This window comes from Miscanthus floridulus, chromosome 12 (genome assembly GCF_019320115.1).
Source record: "Miscanthus floridulus cultivar M001 chromosome 12, ASM1932011v1, whole genome shotgun sequence".
In the NCBI taxonomy this organism is placed as follows: domain Eukaryota; kingdom Viridiplantae; phylum Streptophyta; class Magnoliopsida; order Poales; family Poaceae; genus Miscanthus; species Miscanthus floridulus.
In genome coordinates, this window is record NC_089591.1 from 39,009,031 (window position 1) to 39,028,413 (window position 19,383).

The 19,383-nt window shown below is 45.6% G+C and overlaps 1 protein-coding gene and 1 pseudogene across 1 annotated transcript; one reads left to right on the forward strand and one right to left on the reverse strand.

Moving 5' to 3' along the window:
* Positions 1 to 300: 300 nt before the first annotated feature.
* On the forward strand, positions 301 to 5,398 carry LOC136497338 (potassium transporter 19-like; annotated as a pseudogene).
* Positions 5,399 to 7,058: 1,660 nt separating this feature from the next.
* Positions 7,059 to 10,527, reverse strand: LOC136497904 (DNA cross-link repair protein SNM1-like). The gene is given in 11 exon segments (XM_066493800.1): positions 7,059 to 7,519; positions 7,597 to 7,649; positions 8,509 to 8,586; positions 8,672 to 8,738; positions 8,815 to 8,949; positions 9,027 to 9,171; positions 9,245 to 9,321; positions 9,323 to 9,485; positions 9,573 to 9,753; positions 9,981 to 10,040; positions 10,043 to 10,527. Coding segments are annotated over 11 exon segments (1,485 nt in total). The 5' UTR covers positions 10,467 to 10,527; the 3' UTR covers positions 7,059 to 7,417.
* Between the last annotated feature and the right edge of the window lie 8,856 nt (positions 10,528 to 19,383).

A 19,383-nucleotide genomic window follows, 5' to 3' on the forward strand; every position in this document is an offset into this window, starting at 1 on the left:
TTTGCATGCATGGCATGCCACAGGTGAGGCGTGGCAATGCATGGCAGGGATACAAACACCCTGCAGTCGGCTAGTCGCCAAAAGCTCCGCTCCACTGTTTCCGCCACCGAGCATGGCAATACCAAATAGGCACCACCCCTTCCTCTATCTCCCATGGTTCGCGGGCGCTCGGCCAAGCCTCCGACCCCAGCTCCGCGCATCGCGGCGCGGCCACCGGACCTATTAGTATGGAACACCCATGTCCGCCTCTTGCTTTCCTCTCTCTCCACCCCCTGTCGGTCCCTACCGCCGAGACGACGCGGACTACTTACCCTCTCACCGCCGTGGCCCGTGGGACTTGTTGTCTCCCCAAGCATTTTTTTAACCTCTCTCCCCAGCATTTGCTAGTGATGGTTCGGTTCCTGAAGCTTTGACGGCTCCGGATTTCTGAACAGGGTTTGTGATCCTCTTACTCTCTTTCTTTAGCGGTTAATTGAATTGTTGGCCAGTTGAGGATTTGAGATGCTTAGGCTAGTTACTTTATTACCCCGATTTTGGGCAACAATGAAAAAAATTGTCCGGTTGCTGTCAATGGTCTTCAGTTTCAGTGATTTCAAGGACACCATGTGAAACACAATATATATATAGAACTTCGAGACTAATAGCGGTTAATTCAATTGCTGGCCAGTTGAGGATTTGAGATGCTTAGGCTAGTTACTTTGGAGCTGTTTGGTTGCTGGCCGTTGCCCACCACGCCACACCTACGGCTGCCACAGGAACTTGGCCAGTGTTTGGTTCCTGAATCAGTTGTGGCTGTCACAAGATTCTCTGGCTCATTCCTTTGTTAATCTTCATCACACCTGTGGCGGCCCTTTTCTCCGCCTAATGTTCAGCGACGCCACAGCGCATGCGGCTGGTGTTGGCTGCAGACCAAACAGCCCTTTATCACCCCGATTTTGGGCAACAATGAAAAAATTGGCTGATTACTGTCAAATGTCTTCAGTTTTAGTGATTGCAAGGAAACCATGTGAAACATAATATATCTAGAACTTCGAGACTAATATGAATATGTTTAGTCATTTCTTTAAACATTTTTTCAAAGGACCTTTGAATCATGGAGTTCCCAAAGTTTACCGTAGAAGAGTGAAGCCCTTTTATAAGGGAAAACTAGACCTGAAACCTTACAACTACACGTTAACCCTAGGGAAACCTAGTGAAAACAATTGAACAAGAGTAAAAACTATGTTGGACGAACCCAAACAACTCAAGCAGAGCAAGCAACAAATGACAGAGTCCACCTCTGGTCATCGTTGCCAAGGTCCTTGCACCACTGACCCAGCAGCTTCGACTTCCTGTGCGGACCACAACCAATACCTCTATCCAAAACCCAGGACCACCATTGACATAGCAAGAGATACCCACTTCGCGACTTTATTGCCAAGCTCCATCATTCCATCAGCGTAGCAGCCCCGACTCCACCTCAGCCACTCTCATCATGTCAGCGGTGCATCCAAACATGGAGTGCAATTCCAAGGGAGCAACAACCAAGTTGAATCTTTTGAATCACCATCCTGCATCCAAAACCACCACTGCATGACCACATGCCTAGCTTAACTAGGCCTGGAGCAATCAACATCACCGTTGAACTCCAAGGCTGGAACCAAGCTGTCGACCCCCTAAGCAGCAGAAATAACCTCCTATGCAACTTGTCGTCCTTTCAAAAAATATCCTCCTATGCAACAGCTTCAAGAGGGACATGACATCTTCGATGCCACCATCACCTGTTTGAGAATCTGTGACTAGATTTTCACTGGAAGAAATAAACTAGGGGGAGGGAGCATCCGATGGTAGATTGATTAGTGTAGCTTGGGATGTCAGATAATGTATGATGTAACAAGGCTGCCTAAGAAATGTAGAGGCAGAGTCCGTGTTTTGAGAAGTCCTTTTGTGTGTGTTACTTTGTACTATGTGTAGTTCTTTGTAATTAGCTAAAAATGATCTTAGGTTTACTGTATTCATCACCTGATTATTGAAGCACTGCAATTGAAATCATGTATGCAGATATTTTCATACATTCCAATAACCCCCTAATTACCCGGAGGTGTCATATGTATCAAGACAGCACAAATGTCTCTAGAAGTTGAGAACCCACCAGGAATAGAGACGACCAGACAGCTCAAACGACAGGACTCGCTTTATGGTGATGCAGAAAAGGTCTCCAGCTTCAAGCATCATGGCTCTGAGGTCTGCTTCCCAGGCAACTTGGTTACTGTGTTAGCGTGTTGCAAATATGCACTGTCACTGACAGAAAAGTTTTACTACAATAAACCTTATGATAACACAGGGAGGCTGGTCGCGGTTGCTGCATCTTGCATTTCAGAGCGTTGGTATCATCTATGGGGATGTTGGGACATCACCACTCTATGCGATATCCAGCACCTTCCCTGATGGCATCAAGAACAATGATGACCTCCTTGGCGTCCTCTCCCTCATCCTCTACACCCTCATCCTAATACCAATGGTCAAGTACGTCTTCATTGTGCTTTATGCAGATGACAATGGAGATGGTAAGCTGATAAATCAGGAAATTTCAACCTGTCAACCTGATATAGTCACCATATGCCTGCTGTTTATTCGGTACTTCACATTTAACAGCAACATACTGCTGTTCTAGGTGGCACGTTTGCTCTCTACTCACTTATATCGCGGCACGCCAAGGTAAGGCTGATACCAAACCAGCAGGCTGAGGATGCTATGGTGTCAAATTATGGCATTGAAGCACCTAGTTCGCAACTGAGGAGGGCACAGTGGCTGAAGCAGAAGCTCGAGTCTAGCAAGGCAGCAAAGATTGGCCTCTTTACCATTACAATCCTTGGCACATCAATGGTGATGGGGGATGGAACCTTGACACCAGCAATTTCTGGTAACAGAAACAGCATATGGAAAAGTCATAAGGACATTCATATTCAGTATGCAAAATCCTAATGCGTTTCTTGTTCTTCTAGTGCTCTCTGCAGTGAGTGGGATCAGAGAGAAGGTGCCAAGCTTAACTGAAAGTATGTGAAAAAAGAGCTTCTACAAACATTGATCAGTTGGTACGCTTTTGTTCAAAATGTAAATTGTTTGCTATCATTTTTCGTGCAGCCCAGGTAGTCTGGATTTCAGTGCCAATTTTGTTTGTGCTCTTCTCAGTCCAGCGCTATGGTACAGACAAGGTTGGGTATTCCTTTGCTCCGATCATCACAGTGTGGTTTTTTCTTATTGCTGGCATTGGAGTGTATAACCTCATTGTACATGAGATCGGTGTTCTTCGAGCCTTCAATCCAATGTACATAGTAGATTACTTCAGAAGAAACGGGAAGGAAGGATGGGTTTCATTGGGTGGTGTTATCTTGTGTGTCACAGGTAAACTTTTCATCAAAAAAGTGCAATTGCAATGGTAGTCTATAGCCTACAATCTCAATGGTCTATCGTATGCAATAGGCACAGAAGGAATGTATGCAGACCTAAGCCATTTCAGTATCAAGGCCATTCAGGTAACAAGGACATTCACACCCATGCTCTTTGCTTCACCATGTTGATTCTCCCAACACTACATCCAATTTTACAGGAAGCAATTTTCAAGTTTGTAGAACAGAAATAACTTACAATGTTCGCTGTGTTTTCACCTACAGATCAGCTTTAGCACTGTCTTATTGCCCTCAGTGGCACTGTGTTACATCGGGCAGACAGCTTATCTGAGAAAATTCCCAGAGAGTGTCGCAGACACTTTCTTTAGATCAATCCCAGGTATAACGAATTAGGCGTACAGTTTTTCTTCATGGAAATGAGAACGCATAACGAGCAAGATAAACTCTATGTTCTAATGCAGAGCTAATGTTCTGGCCAACCTTCATTATTGCCATTCTTTCGGCTATCATTGCAAGCCAAGCTATGCTGTCAGGCGCATTCGCCATCCTCTCCAAGGCTTTATCCCTTGGCTGTTTCCCCAGTGTTCAAGTGATTCATACCTCGAAGAGCTACGTGGGCCAGGTTTACATTCCTGAAGTGAACTTTTTGATGGGATTAGCAAGCATCATAGTCACGATCACCTTCAGAACCACCACCGAAATTGGCAATGCTTATGGTAAGCAACTAGAAGATCCAAAATTTGTTTTTGACACCCAGAACAGATAGAAATCACATTTATGTCATTTGATTTTGGTGATGTGCAGGGATCTGTGTTGTGACTGTGTTCTCAATCACCACCCACTTGACGACTATTGTGATGTTACTCGTTTGGAGGAAAAAGTTTATCTTCATCTTGCTTTTCTATGTGGTGTTCAGCTCCATAGAGCTGATTTACCTCTCATCCATACTGACGAAGTTCGTCCAAGGTGGGTACCTGCCATTCTGCTTCTCGCTTGTCCTCATGGCCTTAATGATAACATGGCACTACGTCCAAGTCATGAAATACTGGTATGAGCTGGACCATATCGTGCCAGCGGATGAAGTGACAGCACTGCTTGAGAAGCATGAAGTGCGGCGGATCCCCGGGGTGGGCCTCCTTTACTCAGACCTGGTTCAAGGTATTCCACCTGTATTTCCACGTTTGGTGCAGAGGATACCCTCTGTGCACTCGGTCTTCCTGTTCATGTCGATCAAGCACTTGCCTATCCCACATGTGGCTCCTGTGGAGCGGTTCCTCTTCCGGCAGGTCGGGCCAAGGGAGCACCGAATGTTCCGGTGTGTGGCGAGGTATGGGTACAGTGACATGCTAGAAGAGTCGGTGTTGTTCAAAGGTTTCCTCTCGGAGAGGCTAAAAATGTTCATCCAGGGAAGAGGCTGTGTTTGAGACGAACTCTACAGCCGGAGATACCCAGACAAGTCCCGATGAGGTGATCGATCCCGAGGTGTGTGGCCATGATGAGAACATCACCTCTGATTTGGCTCTTTGGGTCGAAAAGGAAAAGCAACTAATTGACACGGAGATGGAGCGAGGGGTGGTCTACCTTATGGGGGAAACCAATGTCATAGCAGGACCAAAATCATCTGCGGCAAAGAAGATAGTGGTAGACTATGTCTACACATTCTTGAGAAAGAACTTGATGGAAGGGGAGAAGGTGCTCTCCATTCCAAAAGACCAACTACTCAAAGTAGGGATCACATACGAGATATAGGTGAGCCTAACTAAGCCATTCTTGTTCATATGCTGGCCTGAATAAGATAGTGAAGTGCAATTACTGATTAGCGGCCATCCAAGCAATAGAGAATTTTACATGAAGGTTTTCTTTTAGTTTTGTAGGCATGATGTTGTCAATGTTAAAGTATATCACAACTAGGATAGAGTTAGTTGAGATTACGATCCTGTGTACCAACTTAGCCTCAAGTCATGTAAACTTTATATATATTGAGAGGCTCAACGTAAATCATTCAGTTTCATTCAATTCTATTCCTTCCACATGGTATCATGAGTTTAAGTTCTAATATTAGGCACAAAGTTCTAATATACTCCCTTTGTTCTTTAATATAGTGTATTCAAGTATTCAAAAATTTATAAAAATATAAGGGATTTGAGAAAACAAGAGAGAATTTTACACTAACTAGTATCACAAATTTGGTAGGTATTATACTGTTACTTGTCATTTATCAACTAATCTGCATTAATCACGTTAATGATAACGTTTGATTAGGAAATGAAGTAAGGGTATGTGTTTTTGTGTACTCTCTTAATTTGTCCTGAAATCTCTAGAATATATATATATTATATTGTAGGACGGAGCAAGTAAAACGCCTCCTCGGTCTTAGCACCATCGCCGCGCCCATGGTCGCCACCACATTTATCCACTATGGCACTTTCCGTTGTATCTACATAGTTGTCACCTATGCATCGACAACTATTGCGCCTCTTGCGAGCCAACTGTCTACACTTGGTCTTCGCCAAGTTGTTTTAGTTCTTCGTTGCCGACATCAAGTACTATTGACGCTGTCGCCAAACCTTGCGTTCAGACCACTTGCCTTCAGGCAGGAGCGTTCGCTCCTACACTGCTTCTTCATCCAGCACAACCTTGTCGCTAGTGTCGCCATCTCTTCCCACACCTACTTTGTCTACTCCAACAACAGTGGGCTGCATCCTACTTTGTCTACTCCAACAACAGTGGGCTGCATCGGCACCTTTTACCCCGTTGCACACCACAATTGTCACCAAGGCCCTCTCTGCTAGTTCCTTACACACTGGCGTATGGTTGGGGCCCTCTATCTAGTACGTCTAGTATTGGCAACACTAGTTCATGCCTTCATAACCCGATGCACAATTCGTCTATGGCGGATGCCTTTGTCCTTGATGCGTTCCAAGGCCTAGTAACCCGACGTACACTTTGTCTATGGTGGCTTGACTGCATCAGCTTCAGCACTGACCTTCTCGTCCTCATCCAGACGTCCAGTCTACCTCGATTGCATCATTATTTTTCGTTTACTTCTTTGACGACCCTGACTATGTCGACCTTAGCATCGCCCCCTTCCATGGGAGTAGATCAAGCTATCCGTACATGTCTATGAGCTCTCTATACATGCCGGTAACATCACTGCTCCAGAGAGCAGCAGAGATGGGAGAAAGGACCAATGAACATTTCTATATCACCATTACTCAAGGTTTCCAAAATTATCTGTCGAATGCTAAAGATCGAGTCGACAATATTCTGGAGGCAAAGGATATACCCAAGGGAACTCACCAACTAATAGTACTAGCATGAAGACTGCCAAATAACGCCCATGATCAAGCTGATGTGCATACAAACCCACCATGGGTTGTTAGCTGCATGAGAACTGGTACAGTACCTTGGATTGGAATCCCACCATTTCCCATTAGAACAGAAAATGAAAGATCTAACATGGTCTCTGATGATCAGCAACAGCAAGGCATTTTGAAGATGCTGAGATGTGGGACTAACCAAAGATTTTCTAGGCTTAGAAGGCAATGGTAATATTTAGATGATTGCCCATAACTATGATGGTAATGTAATAGCATTAAGCTTATTCTTATGAGCAGCAGAAATCTCACCAACATATGTACTATTACCATTACCACCTTGTAGAAAATCATCTGGGATGAATAAGAACAAATAGTTTAATCACTACAGTAGCTGAAATTTGTGCTTATGTTGCCAATAGAAGCTGTGACACTAGCAGTCCAGCAGGTGTTAGGCTATAGACCTTATCATGTAATTGGAATTCAGAAGCTGGGTCATGTATCAATTTCTTCCACAGAATTCTGAAGGCAGCATAGCCAACTCCCAATTGCATCTAGGAAATCCCACTACTCTAGCCAGTAAAATACTAAAATCTTGTATTTCGATTCAACATGAGGACTGTGAGTGTAAGCATGGTATACAACAGTACCACATTGAATAGAGTAAAGCTGACGGCGAAATAGAAAAAAAAACTCATCAGGCTTTATTTATCACAGGCTCTTCAGCCATTCCCGGAAATGTGCTTGCATTTTATCTCGGCTTGTCGCGTTGCCAACATTAACAGTAGGAATTACCTTTTGAGGTCTCAGAAACTACCAATGCAAATATTAACCTATAGTTAGAATTCAGCTAAGATGAGAACAATGTAATATTAGGTTCAGGGATTTACCATCACAAAATCCCTAAGCTCAGTGAAACTTGAATGCTCGCTATAAGGCACACCTACAAGCATAGAAAATCAGTTTGAAACAACTCATAATTGAATGAAATCTGTATGGTAGTTTGGTATTGGGAATGTTTATCATGAACACGTGATACATATTGGACAGTAATAAGGCAATATGGAGCCATCGTTTTGCATTAAGACTCTCAGTTTGGAACCACATGTACTTCTAAAACAAATTGAGCTTAAAATCTTCAAATAATCAAAGGAACCTCTAATGTAGGATGCACCTCTCTTGACTTAATAAGCTGCAACTGCAACTGTCAATCTCTATTCGGTATGGAAGATCAGATATTTCATATCGGTAAAAATAACCATTATGCAGATAGCACTTAGCAAAAGTAAGTTTTGGATCTTCTGGCAAATCAGCCATTTGAATTCAGGGCTTCCCCAACGCTGCTTTTCTACTAGTAGCCCCAAGTGCCATGTAGGATCGGATAAAAAAAGTAGGTACTCTATACTTGTTATAGTGGCTTGCAGAAGCTACATATGCTTGGGGAGAGAGAAGGTGGTCCATACTTAAAAAAGAAGAGGGAGAGGAATAAAGGTGAGGTATGATGAAAGGAAAAAGTTTTTTTGCAAACCACAAGTAGTGATAGTTTGCATTGTGTGAATAGTAGTCTCAACATTTCCTAGTCTATGTGGATCACTTTATTTGTACTAGAACCACTAGGAGTGTTAGCCTCCATTGGTGGTGCCCTCAGGAGATCAATAAACTCAGTCTGCATTTGACAAAGAATAAGTCCAGACTGTGTATACTAAAAGAATTCCTCGTTTGGAATAGTTTGGGTTCTTATTGACCTTTCATTAGCAATAAATAAGAGGAAAACCATTATCAGCATAACCAACAAATCCTACCATAGATTGTTACACTGCCATTAGAGCTTGGTTTTATTAGGTCAAGATGCTTTCCAGTTGCCTCAGAGAAAGTCCAACCTGATAAAACAATAGAGATAATCTTGAGAACGATGTGAATGCGTATTCCAGAAGTACAAAAATTTATCTCCTGAACTTCATTAACCTGTAGGCCGAAAAGCCAGCACAGCTAGAAATCTTCCATTAAGAGTCTCCAAGTACTTCTTCAAGTTCTGACAAATGCTACTTTGTAGTCAGAGAGGTTCACTTGCTGAATTCATTGAATTCATATGAGATTCATTAACAAACCTCATGATTTACAGATCCAAGGGGCAGAACATGAAGTGGTGAACTTTGATTGCATGAACATATCCTTTTGGATAAGTCTGACCAGCCAAATGAGTGAAGAATCCGCCTCCTTGATGCATCAGTGTATATAGGGACCTTTCATGAATATATTAACCAGAGAATAAGGATCTGCAGTGTTCCAAAATTAATAGTAAAGTTCAACTGTAAAGTACCTCTAAAGCTTGGGAAATTGCTAGATACACATTCTCTTTCCCAATGCTATATGCCCCAACAACAGTGAGGGTTTTTGGTTGCTTCTTTAGATATCTTCGAGCTGTCCTCACAACAAAATCAATAACGTCCTCCTGGGGTGGGAACCTACAGTTTACCATGTTCAGCAAAGTGCTGATAAAAGAGAAAATGCCTAAAACTTGAGGGTCAGTATACTTACGTGTATTTGGGATTGCAATATGTTGTGTCCAGGTAAACCAAATTTACCCGGCCTCTCTGGAGAAGTGGATGCAATTGCCATAGATTTTGATGCTCTAAAATCCCCAGTGTGGAGATAGGTCTTTCCATCACTTAGACGGAAGTGGATTAGAGCTGCACCAGGGCAATGGTTGGCCTCCAACAAGGTAACTGTCACTCCCTCTACGACATACTCGGTATCAAGCTCCAAAGGACAAATGTAGCTGCAGTCATTGATTTGAATACATGTTGCTGGGGCCTGAGAAATCACCATGAAACAATTCAAAGAGGGAAATAGAAGGGAGCCTTACTCGGAATTTACTGACAGACACATCTTCACTAGGCGTGCAGTGAGTGCAGAACAATAGATGGGGCCATGACACCATTTCTTGGTCAATCCACCGTAACGGTCATGATGAAAGTGGCTAAGGAAATATGCCGAGCATCCCTCAACTTGTCCATACCGAAATGCATCCACCGTGAATGGTGTGCCTAGGTTCATTAAATTTGCAGGTGCATGAGCGAGATTGGCAAATTAAAAAATTGACGGTAACAGCAATTCAATGGATGCTCAGCAATTCAATGTATGCCATCCTCAGTAGGCAGTAGCTCAACAGGCATACCATATATTCTCAATTTAGTGAAAAAAATTGCCTAAACTATAACAAACTAATTTGGGACTAATTTCGTATCCAACCATGAAACGCAGCGGCCTTTACCGGGAATCTTCTTGTAGAAGGGGCACGCGAGGGGCTTCTTGGCCGTCACCCCCCGCCTCCGCCTCCTCGCCTCCGCTTCCTTCCCAACCAAGAACCGGAAAGGTAGGGGGAGGGGGAGGAATCCGCAGCCCCGAGCCCCGAGCTCCGCGGCCTCTCGATCCCCCACGCCTGGAAGAGGCTCCTCTGCACAAGCGATGAATCCCCAACCTCCCGCCGCGGCTTCTCGATCCCCCAAGCCTGGAAGAGGATGCTCTCCACGAGCGAACCGCCTCCCCTCTCCTTCTCCTTCACACCGGGTGGCCCTCCGGGCGGCCGCAGCGGCGGAGGGGCGCGCAGGGAGGACCAGTCGGTGCCGCCGCGGTAGAAGTCCTCCGCGAAGCCGCTGCTAGAGGCGGCGGGGGAGGAGGGTTGAGCCGGGAATCCGTTGTCTTCGAGGTCGGCGGGGGAGGGCAGGGACCAGTCGGCGTCGCCTTCGGCGGTGGCCATCGGAGGTGGGTTCGAAATGGCGGCGGGAACACGGAGAGACGAGGGAGAGGGAACGAAACGGTGCCCGGACGTTGGGAAGCGTACAGAAGAAGATGGGGACACGTTGATCGTGAACCGTTCGATTAGTTTGACACTTTGACCCCGACTCGGATCGGACGGCATGGGATCCATCTTGTAATTAGAGATGCTGATGCTGTATTGACCGTCCAACTCGGCATTGATTTCGAGACTTTCGTATAATTTTTTTTTTCAAAATGGTTCCGGCTATATGAATTTTTTAGGGCGTGTTCGGATTTTCAGTAGAGTTTGCCACAGGTCATCACCCCTTAGACAGTTCCAACTCATAGTTTCTATAGCCAGTTTTCAAGATAAAATAGAACAATAAATGATCTATAGAAACTAACCTTCACGACCCAGAGTTTCCATAATAGTTTCTATGTAGAGAAAAATTTAATAGCCTCGTACATGCATCACGAAAGGAATATGCTGATCAACTATGGCAAGCATCCAAGTTGCTTGCGTGAAGTTGCCAATACAGAAAACTAATTAAAACCTGTTCTTGCGTATATAGTATTTCAGTATCGCAAGATGATGTTGTCCGGTCATCAATGTGCAGCAAGAAACAAAGCAGGTGGGATCCTTCATTTGCAATGAGGGCAGTCCCAACGGTAGACGCTACGCACGGTTTCGTAGTGACCATGGCCCCGTTCGCTTGTCTTAAAAATGGCTTGTTCGGCTTCTTTTATCAGCCGGAAAGTATTTTTCTCTCACAACAATTCAGCCGGAACAGTGTTTTTCAGCCAAGTTTCAGACCAGCGAACGGGGCCCATGTCAGCAAAATTTCATCTATAGAAACTATCCCCCACAATGCAGGTTTCTTCGCGTAATAAATGTGTGTTTTTCTCTCTCTCTCTTCCTCCACCGATTACCATGGATGCTCTCGCCTCTGGTATTCTCTGTCGTGGGCGAGCTCGGCTGGCGAGAGCAGCTGCCAGCACGCGAGCGCGCAGCGGTGCGGGCGAAGGTGCGCAGCTGCCAGCGGGCGGGCGCGGCGGCGCAGGCGAGCACGTGCAGGCAGGTGCACGGTGGCCCAGGCGAGTGCGCGCGGCTGCCGGTGGCTCGTGGTGCTTCTTCATGTCGATCGACGTGTCCGCTCTATACGTGTCCCATGGCTGCACGTACGTACATGATGCATATGAACGAACAGCGGACAATCAAACGGCGACCATCACAAATTGGAACCCGGCGATTGCAATGTGTAGAGCAGATCAAGTGCTCAGCCTGAAGCAGAACCACCCCCACTCCGTGCCGTCCTCCATGATCTTCCGCGGCTGGATGCCCTAGTAGATGACGACGGCCTTCTTGTCCTGCCCCTTCCGGCGCCGCGGCCTCGTGATTTTGGCGTTGTTCTGGCGCGGTGGCTCCTTGCTAGCGCGTGCAGCGGCGGTGCGGGCGAGCATGGTTGTAACACCTCGGGTGTTTAAATATTAAAATCTGACATGTCATCATATGCATTGCAAAGCATTTGTCATTTGGTGAAAACTTTGATATGCATTTACTAAAACAAGTTTACGTTTGTGTAATGAGTGTTGAATTGAATTGTTTGACTCAAGTTTAAAGTTTGTCTGGGTTTTGAATTTTTCGAGAAAACCCCGCTTTTCAACATTTAAATCCTACCTTGAAAATTCATTTCAAAATCTAAGCATATTTTGGGGTTGGGCCCAAAAGCAAAAGTGTAGAGCTTGGCAAGTTAAGCAAAGTTTATCTTTGGAGTTTTTCAAGTTGTTTAGAAAAATTTTGAGTAATTCAAAAATGCGTAATTCGTTAAATTTTCCTATTCAAATTCAAAAGTTCATTTCAAAATCTAGACCGAATTAGGAGATGGTTATAAAAGCAAAGTTGTAGAACTTTTTATTTTGAACAACTTTTGTTTCTGGAGATTTTTGAGTTGTTATGAAAATTTGAGAGTAATTTGTGAATTTTGGCGAATGGCAAACTTGTAAATATTGTGAACAGTACTCACCGCCGAAGCTACATGGCCGGCGACCGTCTTCGGCGTTCCAGGCGCGCGCGTGGCGGCCTTGGCTTCGCGCTGGCGCGGGAAAGGCGTCGCCGTGGCTTCTCCTTGCTTCCTTGGCCGCCCTATAAAGCTCCGACGCCGTCGTTGTTGTTCTTCCTTCGCCCTCTGTTTTCCCGACGTTGCCGATCATCTCCGGCGAGCCCGTGCCGTCGTTGTCGTGCTCCACCGTCGCTGATAAGCTAGTCCCAGCTCCGCCTTAACCTTACGCGTCCAACCGACCCACCAATTCAGTTTATCTCTACCGGAAACTCGCTGTCCACGTCTTTCTTCTTCACGGCCGGCGACCTTCCCGTCGCAAGCGCATCTCCGTGGCCAGCGCCCTCCGGTAAGCTGCTGTCCTTGCTCTGTGTACCTATGGCTTCGTCTCGATGCTGTGGTGCTTACTCCATAGTTGGTTGTTCATTTTGACCACTGCAGTCGCCGGTACACCATCACCGACGATGTTTTGCTCTGCCGTGTTCGCGCTGAACGTCGAAACCCCTTGCTGTTGCTCCTCCGGCTCGGTCTTTGGCTCCAATGCGTTCGGGGTGAGCTCCTGATGCTTCCTGTGTCCTTTGTTTAATCACTACCGCACTGGTGTCGCCGGCATAGCATGGCCGTGCCGTCGTGTCCGCCATGGCCGTCGTGGTGCTTGGTCCAGTTAGTGTCGAGGCTCGATTGTGCCACCAATCGACGCGTAGGGGTGTAGGGATCATTTCAGTACCTTGGTCGTCGCCATTGAGCTCGCCGTCGGCGAGTTTTCGCCGGTCAGCGCGCGTGTCGCCGTGGTCAAAGCGCGAGGTAGAAGATGACAAGTAGGACCCGGTTGTCAGTGACTCAGCGTTCAAATGGATTTTTTCTATTTTCAGATTTAAATGAATAGTGTCTATTTTTGTTATTTTTTTTGTAGATTTATTTAGAGCTCCAAAAATTATGAAAATTTTTGTGTGACTTCTCTGTGATGTATAGTATTTAAGAAAAATATGAAATAATGTTTTTCAGTACATTTTAAATGTGATAAAAATTGCTCAATTTATTAATAAATGGAACTCCATGATTTTTCTAGACTTAATTACTTGTCCAAAAATTATGAAATTTGTTTTGCCACTTAGTTATCATGTAATGAACATCTCCTAAAATTTTGAGCTCAATTAGAATAAGTTGATTTATTTCATAATTTTGAATTAAATAATTAATTCATAAAAGCAAATAGTAACCTTTAATGATTTAGGTTTTGTTTGAAATTTTGGATTGAGTGATGCCCTTGGGTCATTTGTTGTTAATGATCCTTGGCAGTTGATGTATGTGTTACGAAAAAGATTTAGTTTGTTTGACTTGCAACTGTACCGCGAAGGAAAGTTGTATTCAAATTCTTAATTTTGTATCCATCATCGAGCATCATGTTTCGTATTTCGCATCATGTTAAACATGGCATTGTTATTACGTGTGGTGAACGAAGGTGAACACGTGGTAGTTAATCAAGTGATTGAGGAAGTTAATCCGTCTGTTGAGGTCGGATCGAATACTTGTGAAACGTCGCAGAAACCGGACTTTTCCGTCAACGAAGGCAAGCCTTGAATGCATACAACCCTACCTTGTGTTTTACAAATTAATTTCGCTTTTGCCTTCCGTTACTGCATTAAGTGATTAGGAGTTAAGTAAAAGCCTAATTGGTGCATTACCACCCTTGTTATTCCATATTTACCATATTACCAGTTTCAAACTCGTATATGCCTAGTCTTGCTTAGCTATGCGTAGAACGATAAAAGTCGGATGACTACCTATTACCTGCAAGTTTTAAACGGAACATTGGTTAACTATGTTAGCATGTGATATTGGAATGTGGAGTAATAAATCTAGACCGGGCGGACTCGGTGTGTGTGAGCCACAAGACATGGAGGTCTTGTGAGCGGGTTCTTTCCGCCTGTGTCGATTAAGGCACGTCCGTTGTTGAATTGCATGAGGTGAGAATTTGTAGTACTAACCACATACTCCGGTAAGCCTAAACTCGGCAATTCTATTACGAGAATGGCTACTCGCGCACTGGGAGTGGAGAGATGGCAGGAATAGCGTGTACCCACGTGGCCATGGGCTGGAATGGTAGAGTACTGTGTTCTCGGGTGGCGCGGACCCGTTCTTGTTTTAGAGGATCCGAGGGTAGGTTGATATATGTAGGTCGGGGACCTGCATATGTCGTGTGGTCTGGAATTCCCAGCTGGGTTTTTAATCGGTTCGAATCATCGTTGCTCCTCAATTATGGAGACTCAACTCACTGTTCATCATCGTAGTATTAATAACTGGAACTTGAATAAGGCTTGTGAAAGTGTTGGATATGAAGTTTCATGATCTCAGTGCGGATTGTGTCAGCTTTGTATATAATTCTTAAAGAAGTTTTCTATATAAAGAATTTTATTAAAAGAGCTTTTACGCAAAAGAACTTTGATCATTGTTAAAGCTATACCTTGAATCCCTGAGCCTGCATTACTGAGTTTATTAGTTAATATTTCGGATAAGTCTTGTTGAGTACTTTTGTACTCAGGGTTCGTTGACCCTTGTTGCAGGTGAGCCTCATGAGCAGATCTGTTTTGGATCGTGCTGCATGACTATCGTTCGTTCTGACGACGAGAAGTAAATGTGTGATCCTTGGGTAGGATGTTCATTTTGTGTGTTAAGTATATGTTAATTATGCCACTCCACTACTACTATAGTTTGTAATAATTATCGAACTTAGTTTGTAAGGTTTGAAACAACTAGTTTGTAAACTTTATTACCGTAAGACTTCCGCTGTTTTTACTCTGGTTTGATATTTGAATAAATGTTGTAATACTGCAATGACTCTGTAACGTGATCCTGCTCGGAAATCGTGGATGATTCGGGGTTCCTCGAGGACACCCGACAGTCTTTTTAAGTTCATAGAAACATATGCATTGATGTCAAAGGTCGTCGGACAGTGACAGGTGCATATGGGCCCTATAACTTAGGAGGTTCTGCCACAATGGTGGCGGCCGGCGAGCGAGCGGGCCAGCGTGGTGGCGGCCGGCGATGAGCGCGCGGCCAGCGCAGCGGCGGCGCGGACGAGCGCGGTGGCGGCTGGCAAGCGTGTGGCCAGCAGGGTAAGCGCTGGGGCCGTTGGCGAGCGAGCGTGCCACGGCGGCCGGCAAGCCATCACAGGTGCCGCAACTTGATAGAAACGACTCGTATCTTCCCAACAGTGAAATCGCAGTTTCTTCGTGCTTCGATTCAAGAGACGACTTCGTTTCCTCTTAAAGAAACAGTTTCTTCTATTTTTCATCTCTTTCTTCATTAATTAGGCTGCCATATCAGCATTTTGCTGAGTTGGCATCTCATTTAATAGAGATAGAAACCACCATTAATTCTCCATTGGGAGTGCCCTGAAGAAATTTGAAGCTGGATATAACATACCACAAAGGAGCCGACGGAACAAAGACACTCGTCCACATAACCGAATTTTTTATTTTTTAATCCTTTGTTTGAAAAAATTTCACAAATATGCCCCTCGAGGTAAGATTTCAAAATCTGGAACCTTAGCTCGGCGCCATCGTTGTTGGCTCCGAGCTCTTGGGCTCGACATAGATGTGGCGGTGACATGGCATGCAGCTCGACGTCGTAGATCTTGGCACCGAGCTCGACGCCATAGATCTTGGCGCCGAGCTCAACGTCGTTCTTGCTGGCGCCAAGCCTGTCTGGTCAAAGAGGACGAGCCATGGGCCCGCTCGCTGCCTTATGCCGTCCTACTCCAGTAGCTGTGCGCCTTGCGACGTGCGATGGGACGGTGCTGTCTCTAGCGATGTGTTGATATGGATTCAGTGCGGCTCCATCACGAGGGCCCCGTGCCGAGTCATGCGCCGCATGTGTTCGGGTCTCCTGCCTGCTGGTATGGTGAGTCACAATCAGGGGCTGATCCCGTGAGCACCTAAACTTCTGCCAACGGGACAACTAAACTTTTGTACTAAAAACACACGGATCGCACGATAATGAGGTATTGCACCCATGCTGTTTTCAGTAAAGAAATATTGTGGCTTTGATAACCTATGCAGACACCATGGGTATATAAAATCATTGATTGATTTAGAGTCAAGCTATGTTTTCCAGATAGATTTAGCCATAGTCAACAGCTGTTCTTCTCTCCTATGAAATTATAATTTAACATTTGGTGAAACAAAAGAGCACTTTTGTGCCATCTCGGGAGACATGACAATCGTGGCTACCGCAGACGCCACCAACAGCACTCCATCCCCACAGACGACATCCGCCGATAGATGCCTCAAGCTTTTCACTGAGAGAGTCACAAAGTGAAAGGTCCTAATGGCTAGATAGGGTGAATAGCCTATTAAAAATTTATACAACAACACTAAAGCAAGTGATTAGTTAATAAGATGGGGAAGCGAATTTTGCGCTAGCACTACACTTGGGGTTGCAAGCCACCTACCCAATTCTAATTTCTATGATCTCTAGTATGTCATACAAGAGCTATGTCGCTAAATTACACCTAGGTGAACAAAGCAAGCTAGATAACTGCAGCTAAAGAGCCACACAAGTTACAAGCACTACACAAGGTGAATACAAAGTAATGAGGGAGAAGGGTAGAAGTGATATATCGCCGTGGCAAGTGATCGATCAGTGAATATCAATGAATACCAAGGAGACAATCAAGACACAATGATTTTTCCTTTGAGGTTCACTTGCTTGCCGGCAAGCTAGTCCCCGTTGTGATGATTCACTCACTTGGAGGTTCATGCGCTAATAGGCATCACACGCCTAACCCGCAACCGAGTCACTTTCCAATGGCTAAAAACTAGCCGTTGGGGCACCGGACAGGGTGGTAGTGTGTCGACAGAATATCGTCAGCAGTCCTCCGAGGGGTATCCCACGAAGGTAGATTGATCGGTAGAGGAGCGTGAGATCAAGAACAAGAGGGCAACAGAGACACACGAGTTAGACAGGTTTAGGCCGTCAGTATAACGTAATACCCTACTCCTGTGGTCTGTTGGTTTGTATTAGCTATCGTATGATATTACGTGTCTTTGGAGGGGGTCCCTGCCCGCCTTATATAGTCCGGGGAGCAGGGTTACAAGTCGGTTAGATCTGAGAGATAACCGGAAAGTAATAACTGATTACAGGAATCTTAGGATCATACATATCCTAACAGATCTCATAGTATCTTCAGGATATCTTCCGGATGTCTTGCAGGAGGCGCCGAGCAGAGTCATGCTTCACAAGGCTTCGTCTTGTGGGCTGGGCCGCCACTGGGGGCGCAGCCCATGTGTTCTATCATGGGTATCTGGGGTCGTACCCCCCATAGCTAGTCCCCGAGCACCTTGTACCCGTTATGCAACACCGTCCTGTGCTTGTCTGAGTAGGTGCGAACAGAGCCGAGCAGTCGAACTCGTGGTCTAACCACTGTGATGAGTTGCCAAGCAGTTGCGAGCAGTAAGGACCATAGCCGAGTAGTATGATCCAAACATGGCTTGCCATAAGGGTGTAAGGAGCTCAAGTTCAGAAACAAAACATTTCCTCATAGTGGACCAAGTGTGCCCACTTAGAGTCCGACCACGAGAGCAGGAGATAATCTTCTTCAGCCTCAAGGAGTGCAGAGTCTTCTAGAAAAAAGCAAGCGCATTCACTGCGAGGTGAAGTGTACCCACTTAGTCCCTGAGCCTAACAGTAAATGACGTAGTCATGTGGTGCCAGGGTCCAAAGCTAAATAAAAAACTGGTCGAGCAGGCAGCCAGTCCCTGGGCGTAGACCCAAAAAGCACATTCACCGCAAGGTGAAGTGTGCCCACTTAGTCCCTGAGCCTAACGGTAGGTGACGGAGTCACGTGGTGCTAGGGTTAGAAACAAAGAAATAGTGAAAAGACCAGCCGAACAAGCAGCCAGTCCCCAAGCCACAAGCGGAGATATCGAAGGTGTCCAACCATGGAGAAAAAATTGGAGGAATGGTTATACAGTAACGGTTACTGAGCCTCAATAAATGGCAGAGAGGTCAGCGATTATTCGGTGATTAACAATTGACAGCGGTGATAAATGAGCGACGTGGGCTGCGGTTGCGTTAAAGCCTAGGTTACGGCCCATTAAGCCGCGCCATAGAATTCAGAGGAGCACAAGTCATGGGAACGATTCCCCAAAAACCCTCGAATGCGAAAGGGTGGGGAAAGTGCTTTATAACTACGCCGCTGCACCCCACGTTCCCACCTTTTCTACTCTGCCATTCCGTCTTCATCCTCAAACCTGACGTTTCTAGATTCGCTTCCACATTTTCCTCCGCCGCCGAACCCCAATCACAGCAGAGAGATGGCATTGAAAAAAGGAGCTGCCAAATCGAAGAAAGCAAGCCCCAAGAAGGCGAGCGCCGGCGCCTGGTGGGACGAAGAGTGGGTGCCATCGTGAACGGGAGAGGCGGAGCTTAACAGATTGGTGGAGGCTGGCGTTCTTCCTGACCGTGCTACCGCCGGATGGTGGCCGGCCCTCGGTGAGTCCTTCCCAACGCCTCATACTGATGAAGTGGTGGTATTCAAGGATGATTTCTGGCGTGGGTTGGGATTCCCTATTCATCCGTTCCTGAGGGGTCTGTTCGAGCTTTGGATAGTTAGTCTATGCAACCTCCATCCCAATACCATTATGCACATGTCAATCTTCATCCATTTCTGTGAGGCATATCTCAGCATCCTCCCCCATTTCAACCTCTTCCGTTACTTGTTCTGGCTAAAAAAGAGAGGCGGAGGTGGTTCCAAAGTGGTCGGCAGGGTGTACCTTCAGCTGTGGGATGGGATGACGGGCGAGTACCTTACTGTGCCGCTGAACACATCATTGAAAGGGTGGAACGCCAGGTGGTTCT